The 8,409-nt window shown below is 49.4% G+C and overlaps 1 protein-coding gene across 1 annotated transcript; it reads left to right on the forward strand.

Annotated features, from left to right (window-relative positions):
* The first annotated feature begins 949 nt into the window (after window positions 1-949).
* SLC46A1 (solute carrier family 46 member 1) lies at window positions 950-8,208 on the forward strand. Its single transcript, XM_081272618.1, has 5 exons — window positions 950-1,401; window positions 1,805-2,657; window positions 5,043-5,126; window positions 6,572-6,728; window positions 7,630-8,208. The coding sequence occupies exons 1-5, from the start codon at window positions 1,174-1,176 to the stop codon at window positions 7,676-7,678; spliced, it is 1,371 nt and encodes a 456-aa protein (XP_081128744.1). The 5' UTR covers window positions 950-1,173; the 3' UTR covers window positions 7,679-8,208.
* The last annotated feature ends 201 nt before the right edge of the window (window positions 8,209-8,409 follow it).

Here is an 8,409-nt window from a genome sequence, read left to right on the forward strand (position 1 = left end):
GTCTATTTTCTTCAATATTATGTTCCCAGAGTCCCCCAGTATGGTGGCTGGTTCATAAGGGTGCTTGATAAATGCATTTAATGAGTGAATAAAAGATAGGGAATAAGACAGGTTATCTATCTATTTATTTATTTATTGTACTGGAGATGGAACTCAGGGCCTCTGCATGCCAGGCAAGCATTCTACCAGTGGGCTATACTTCTAGCCCTGTTATTTCCTTTTACAGCCAATAAAACAGAGACCCAGACAAGAGGTCTGAGCTGCTCAACAGCAGACCAGGTGACTGCCTTCTGGCCCAGTTCCTGCAGTGGTAGCACCCAAGAAAATAAGGCCACACCCAGGGAACCCTCCACTGTCTTCTGCTCACACTCTGCTCCTTTAAGGGAATTGCAGAGTCAGACCCCAGCTCCAGAAACAAGTCTAGTTTTGCAGGAAGGGATCCTAGCTCAAGAGTGGGGCAAGTAACAGCCTACTATTAAAAATAATAGCACTCTCAACTTATCAGACACGGTTTTTTCCCAATAACTCTTTGAGGCAGGTTTTATTACAGATCTGAAGAAACAGGCACAGGGAGGTAAGTGGTATGTATGCCTGAGACAGTGGCAGAGCCCACGTATTCCAGCCTGGACAGTTGGTTTCAGTCTCCATGCCTTCATCCGAGTTGCCTCTGTGCAGTCCTGCAGAACATCAGCACCTGCATCAGTAATTACGTGCTCCTCTAGCTCTGAGTGCCAGGTGACCTTGCTTCCACATCAGTAGATGTGGATAATAGGTGTGGCTAGCCTATTACATTGTTGGGAGATTAATACACGCAAAAGATTTAATACTGTGCCCTGCATACAGTAAGTGTTCAATAAATGTTAATTATTGATGTTATTGTCACAAGTGTTTCTGGGCCCAGGAGGGAGGGCTGCCGGGTGGTATTCTTGCCAGAGTACGCGTGAGGTCACCCTGCTGGCCAGGGCTGCTGAGTTCGTGGCCCGCCACACGCAGCCAAAAGCGCGCGCAGCAAGAGTTTGGGGTCTGAGTACTACGCCCCGCCCCGCCTAACTTTAAGAACGCCGGACGCGGGCGCAGGCGCAGACAGCGCAGGCCCCGGCCTCCAGCCACTGGTCCCCGGAGTCACACTCCAGCCCTCCGCCGGCCGCCAGCCAGCCCCCGACGCGCACGCGCATGGAGGGGCAAGCGAGCCCCCCGCGCGAATCCCGCACCCGGCGCGCGGCGCCCGTGCTGTTCCGCGGCCCCGTGGAGCCTCTCGTCTTCCTGGGGAACTTTGCCTTGGTCCTGCAGAGTCCGATCACCACGCAGTATCTGTGGCACCGCTTCAGCGTCGACCTCGGCTACAATGGCACTCGCGACCGAGGGCACTGTGGCAACCAAACCGTGGACCCCAGGATGAAGGTAACAGCGTGGCGAGGGCTGGGGGCGGGCCCTGGCCTGGAGCGTGGGGGCTGCAGAGGGGCGGAGCCTGCGGGAAGGTGGGGGCGTCCGAGGCGGGGTTTGCGATTGCAGGGTGCGCGGGGCGGAGCACAGGGGTTCTGCCTTAGAACTGCAGCGTAAGGGATGCGGGCTATTGATCTAGAGAAAACCTGCCCTGGGCAATTAACAAAGGGGAAAGGCAGGGGAATGGGGCCGTTTCCGTGTCCCATCGTCCCCCACGGAGACCGTTTTTGAGACTGTATGAAGATTCTCTGAGGTTTAGGTCTCCAAAGAAAGTTCTCAACCCTGATTCTCCCAGGATGGCAATGCTGGGTGCAGTAGGCGACCAATGAGGAGTCATATCCTAGTAATTGTGTTCCCGCAGGAAGTGGAAACCCTTACCTCCCACTGGACCCTGTACATGAATGTGGGCGGCTTCCTGGTGGATCTCTTCTCGTCCACGTTGCTTGGAGCCTGGAGTGACCAGGTGGGCCGCCGCCCACTGCTGGTGTTGGCCTCACTTGGCCTGCTGCTCCAAGCTGTGGTGTCCATCTTTGTGGTGCAGCTGCAACTCCACGTCGGCTACTTTGTGCTAGGCCGCATCCTTTGTGCTCTCCTCGGTGACTTCAGTGGGCTCTTGGCTGCTAGCTTTGCCTCCGTAGCCGATGTCAGCTCTAACCACAGCCGCACCTTCCGGATGGCTCTGCTGGAAGCCTGCATTGGCGTGGCTGGAATGTTGGCAAGCCTCCTTGGGGGTCACTGGCTCCGGGCCCAGGGTTATGCCAACCCCTTCTGGTTGGCCTTGGCCTTGCTAATAGTCATGACTCTATATGCAGCATTCTGCTTTGGTGAGACGTTGAAAGAGCCAAAGTCCACCCGGCTATTCACCCTCCGTCACCACAGATCCATCGTCCACCTCTACCTGTCTCCAGCCCCGGAGAAGTCCAGGAAGCATTTAGCCCTATACTCATTGGCTTTCTTCGTGGTGATCACTGTGCACTTTGGGGCTCAGGACATCCTGACCATCTATGAGTTGAGCGCACCCCTCTGCTGGGACTCCAAGCTGATTGGCTATGGTTCTGCAGCTCAGCACCTCCCCTATCTCACCAGCCTGCTGGGCCTGCGGCTCCTGCAGTGCTGCCTGGCAGACAGCTGGGTGGCTGAGATTGGTCTGACCTTCAACATTCTGGGGATGGTGGTCTTTGCATTTGCTACCATCACAGCTCTCATGTTCACAGGTAAAGTATGTGGGCTCAGGGACAGCTAGTCCCAGAGGCAGTGGGTGAAAATTGGGGGCCAGCCCACTCACTGCTCCCGAATGTAGTTCAGACCTGTGTCTTTGGAAACCTAAGTTATACCCACAGCCTGCACCAGAGGATAGATAACTAAAAAACCCAGAAAAATGCCATCAATTTTTAAAAAATATATATTTTTAGTTGTAGATGGACACCATACCTTTTATTTATTTAGGTACCAGGGATTGAACTCAGGGGCACTCAACCACTGAGCCACATCCCCAGCCCTATTTTGTATTTTCTTTAAAGACAGGGTCTCACTGAGTTGCTTAGCGCCTCACTGTTTCTGAGGCTGGCTTTGAACTCGCCATCTTCCTGCCTCAGCCTCCCGAGCTGCTGGGATTATAGGCGTGGGCCACTGTGCCCAGCTATTTATTTATATTTTATGTGGTGCTGAGGATCAACCCAGTGCCTCACACATGCTTGGCGAGTGCTCTACTACTGAGCCACAACCCCAGCCCAGAAAAATGCCATCTTTGATAAATGGAAAATATAGCCTTTAAGTAGCCAAAGTAATTAATGCACATTATCAACTGTAAATATTATTAGTAATTGGAGCAAAAGACAAAAGTATGGCTCATACACTAATTGTTTCCCCCCCTTGGCCTCCCGTGGCCTATCCATGGTGCTGTTAAACAAAGTCCATGCCATTAATGCCTGGATACTCATTTCTCTGATAAGAACCACAGCTCCTGCCTCAAATATCTCAGTCAACTTTTATTTTTATTTATTTATTTTTAAAAAGCCAGTCTTCTCAGACCACAGGAAGTTGCTCTCTTCCCTGCTTCCTCATCACAAGGAGTGAAGAAATAACTATTTTAAAGGGATAGATTTATTTTGTTAGAGCCCTAAAATATGTTGTGTACAAAGTCAGCCATTCAATAGTCACAGATTTCTTAACTCAGTTTCTTGACTGACAATGAAGGTGAGGGTCCAGGTACCTTTCATTCATACCTGCAGCCCTTGGGGGTGCAGAGAGGATGAAGTTACTGCCATTATTCTGGGAGTCTTAGCAGAGTGGAATTTGGGGGTCCTGACCCCAAGGAGGTCTTGGGGTGCTTCATCATATACTGACTTTGGAGGATACACTGTCCTCTAGGAATCTGAAGTTTGGTTGAGGACACAACAGTCATGTAGGAAGAATAGTTCTAAAGTAAACAAGGTATGTCTGTAAGTAACTAAATGCAAAAGGAAAAGGAGCTTATATTTACTATATCCTTACTCTGCTGTATTTACAGTGTACTTACTGCATTCTTTATAGTTGTTTTCTCTTTACCCTGTGTATTAGTTTCCTAAGGTTGCTGTAACAAATTATTACAAATGTAATAACAATTATTACAACCCCAGCAACTCAGGAGGCCAAGGCAGGAGGCAAGTTCAAAGCCAGCCTTCAGCCACTTAGCCAAACTGTCTCAAAATTAAAGTAAATAAATAAATAGGACTAGGGATATAACTCAGTGGTAGAGCACAACCTCTGAGCACCTTTTCAATCCCTGGTACTTCAAAAAACAAAAATTACCACAAATTGGGTGGCTTAAAACAACAGAAATTTATTCTCTCACAGTTTTGGAAGCCAAAAAAAGTCCCAAATCAGTATTGCTAGACTGAAATTAGAAGTTGATAAGGCCAGTGCTCTCTGCGAAGGCTCTAGAAGAGAATCCGTTTCTCACCTCTTTCAGCTTCTGGTGGCTGCTGGCACTCCTCACACATGATCACATCACCAGTTTCTGCCTCTGTGGTCACATTGCCGCCTTACCTCTGTGCCTTCTCCATTCTGTCTGTGTCAAATCTCCCTCTACTGGAAAGGATATGTATGATTGCATTTAGGGCCCAACCTGTTCATCCAAGATAATCTTCCCTTCTTAAAATCCTTACCTTAATCACATCCACAATGGCCCATTTTCTAAATAAGGCATCATTTACAGATTCCAGGATTTAGGACCTGATACCTTTTGGTATAGGCTGGGAGTTGTGCTCAGGGAGGTACCCAAGGTCCCACACATGGTAAGCAATGGCATCAGGTTTTGAACTTGGAGCTGCCTCCAAAGTCTGTGCTTGGTTTCTGTGCCCTCCCTCCTGACTGCTCCATGGGTGGGTGGTGCCTATAGTGGCCATAAGAGGTATTCTGACAACAAAGCCATTGGTGGGAATCAGTACTCATTCTTGAAAGAGATAGTGGATAGGTGAGCCCAGAGAAGGATGCTCTCCCCACCTTCATCATCAAGGAAGTTCTTCCTGGGTCTAACCTAAGTCCCATATGGGTATGTATAGGAGCCCTGCTGCCTCTCCCTGACCCCACTTTCCTGATGTGTCTTTATTTCTCCACAGGATATGGCTTGCTCTTTTTGTCGTTAGTCATCACACCTATCATCCGGGCCAAACTCTCCAAGCTGGTGGGTGAGTCTGAGCAGGGTAAGTATCAGAATCAGTCTGCATCTGGTTCCTGAAGCCCAGTGTTGGCTGAACTGGGCAGCCAGGCCAGGGAACAGCCTACCTTCCTCCCATCCTGGGGAAGTGGCCAGGACCAATGTACTTCTGTCAGATGGCCTAGGTTCTGGTGGAGGGCTGGGTTTTTGCACTCAGCAACACTTGCCTGTGTTCTTTCTTGATAACTGGCGTGGAAGTTTTACGCTTTCCAGACGTCAGTTCTTCCATCCATGATGATTTTAGAGTTCCCTGCTTCCCTGGGGTCAGAGTGTACAAACCCAGAGGAAATGAGCAATCTTGTAACCTAGGTTTCATTGTTCCCAATTGTCAGGTGAAGAAACAGTCCCAGAGGGTTAAATTGGTTCAATCAAGGTCACTCAGTAAATAGTGGAGCTGGGATGCACACTGAGGTCTGTTTTAAGAGCAGTGGGTCTTGGGAGCTGGGGTTCAGCCCTGGCTTTGTCATGGGCCTCAGTTTCCTTCTGTGTAACGAGTGGTTTGTTCTTAGTGACATCTGCAGGCCCTTCAGCTCTGACAGCCTGACAGTTTAATCTTAATTTCTCTTTGATCATTGCTTATGTGTGCAAACTGGTTTCTTCTGGCATAGCTGTAAGATAGCTCCTCTGACCTCTGGGTTCTTATACTTTAGTCTGGAAACATCTGCCCTGGATCTGTTGATGGATACCTGGCTTACACAGCCCACTATGGGCTCAGGTGTCTCCAGAACCCAGCTGCCATCATTCATTCACTCAGTAAGCTTTCTTCCCAACACTTTTCACTGTGCCCAGACATGTCAAGGGGAAAAGGAGAAAACAGCCTTTATTTACTAGCTACCTCCAGCAGGCATGCTGGGATACGTGTTTTACGTGTGAGCTTTAAGTTGCTGACAAACTTTGAAATAGTTGTTAGGCTTATTTCACAGGAGGGGGAACAGAAACCCATCAGGATAAGCCACTCTTCAGTGATCACAACCATGAGTATTGGAACTGGGAATCATATCAGCAGTTAATGCCAAACAGGAGGTGATTCCAAAGAGGATAACCCCCTCCCCCAAACACCATTTCCATCAGGCTTTCATTAGAAGCTATCACATGTACTTTTATTGGGGATTTAAAAGCAGTCACTAATGTAGTTGCCCTTTTGTGGGGGATGCTTTCCATGCATGACATTACTGAATCTTTATCGTGATGTGGTAGGATTTACAGGTGAGGGAGAGGTTAAGTGACTTGCCTTGGGTCTCACAGCTGTGAAGTGGTGTGGTGGTACCAGGATTTTACCCTGAATCTTTTGAATCTGGAACTTGGCTTTTTTTTTTTTTTCCTTTTCCCTTCCTGTTTTGGAGGTTGAACCCAGGGCCTTGCACATGATAGGCAAGTGCTGCACCGGTGAGCTTCACCCCAGCTCTCAGTGTGGCATTTATTTCTTTGCAGGTGCTCTCTTTTCCGCTATGGCCTGTGTGAGCAGCTTGGCCATGCTGGCAGCCTCCGGGATCTTCAACTCACTCTATCCAGCCACTCTGAACTTCATGAAGGGCTTCCCCTTCCTCTTGGGAGCTGGTCTTCTCTTCATCCCAGCCATTTTGATCGGGTAATGTAGGCCCCTAAACCCATGCACATAATGGAGCCCTTTATCTTAAAAGGTTTCCTCTTCCTCCTACTTCTACCTGGAAATGGCAGTGTCATTCCTACCCCCTCTCCTGTGGGTGTCCCCTCCTGGCTGATTGCCCCCTTGCAGATGGCTGGCTGCCTAATCCTCCAGGAGCCATTCTGCAAGGGCCAAATGGAGGGGAAGGTAGGGAAGGATCAGGCTAACACTGCTTTGTGGCCGGGCTGTTACCTCCCCAGGTCCCCTCACTTCCTTCCATTCCCATTTTACAGGTGGAACTATGGGCAGCAGAACTGTGTTAAAGGGACTCCACAAAGCTTCCTCTCTCCTGGTCGCTGGGCCACAGGCTAGCCCAATGCACTGACTTCTTCCCCCATTGTCTCTTTTATTGTTGGCACTGGGGATTGAACCTGGAAGGCACTATCACTAAGCTACACCTCTGTCCCTTTTATTTTTATTTTATCTTTTTTTTTTAGTTGTCAATGGACCTTTTTTTTATTTATTTATATGTGGTGCTGAGAATCAAACCCAGGGCCTCACACATGCTAGACAAGTGCTCTATACCACTGAGCCACAACCCCAGCCCCCTTTTTATTTTTATGACACAGGGTCTCACTAAACTGCCCAAGCAGTCTTCCTGCACTAGCCTCACAAGTATCTGGCATTCTAGGCCTGCACTACTGCACCTGGAGCCACTGCTGACCTAAGAGTTATTTTCCAGAAACATCTGTCACTGGATAGTGTCCTTTATCTTGCAGCTTGGGGAGGGGGGAATTCAGGAGAGGACACTGGGACAGCCCACCTGAGTGAATCCTGTGTCACTTTTCCAGACAGGAGTTGAGGATTCTTGTCAATTCGGAACCCTCTCTCTGTTCTTTTACAGGATGCTGGAAAGGGCTAATCCTCACTCTGAATTCCAGAACATTTCCTAGAACCCCTGATCTGCCTGTGCCAAAGAGCAGAGGGCAAGAGGAGCAGAATGAACACACTGACTTCGAGTCTGCATCTGGGAGCCAGCCCACAGCTGAGCTGCAGCTCCCCTCAAAGGGCAGCACTTCTTAGACAAGGTGGTCAAGCTCATTCAAGGTGCCACCTGGTCCAGAGCTGAGCCAGCCTGTCTAGAATTTAGAATCCCAATCTGACAGGCCCACTCCAGGGCAGGCAGCAGGGGTCTGATTACTTTTTATGCCGTCCATCACTTGGAACCCTTTAGGGGAGGAATCCTGATAGAATGAGACCTCAGGGACCAATAGAGTCTGTGTTCCTGATGTGTACAGCAGCTGCCAATCATTCCTTAATGATGACTGTATTATCCATTAGTGCCAGCCTTAGGGCAGTGGGGGAGAGATTGGGAGGGCGTGGCTCCCCTAGAGAGAGAATGCTACTGTCACTGTGGATGGACTCAATCCTTGACTACAACCTTTGCACCCCTGGGCTTAACTGTGCCAATCACAATAAATTAATTGAATCAAACCAAAAGGAATCTTCTGGTCCCTAAGGCATTGTATTTGGTGCCCTCTGTTTTCCTGGTCTGCTTACCATAGGTCAGACTCCAGCCATCTGCTGCTGCTGGGCTGGGTGGGGAGCCCCTGGGCTACCTGTGGGGTTGGTCCTGGGTGTGGCTATCCGGTTACCTCAGGCTTGCACACTCAGGCTTGCCGCT

This window comes from Spermophilus citellus (assembly GCF_964194105.1).
Source record: "Spermophilus citellus genome assembly, chromosome: 17".
Lineage (NCBI taxonomy): Eukaryota > Metazoa > Chordata > Mammalia > Rodentia > Sciuridae > Spermophilus > Spermophilus citellus.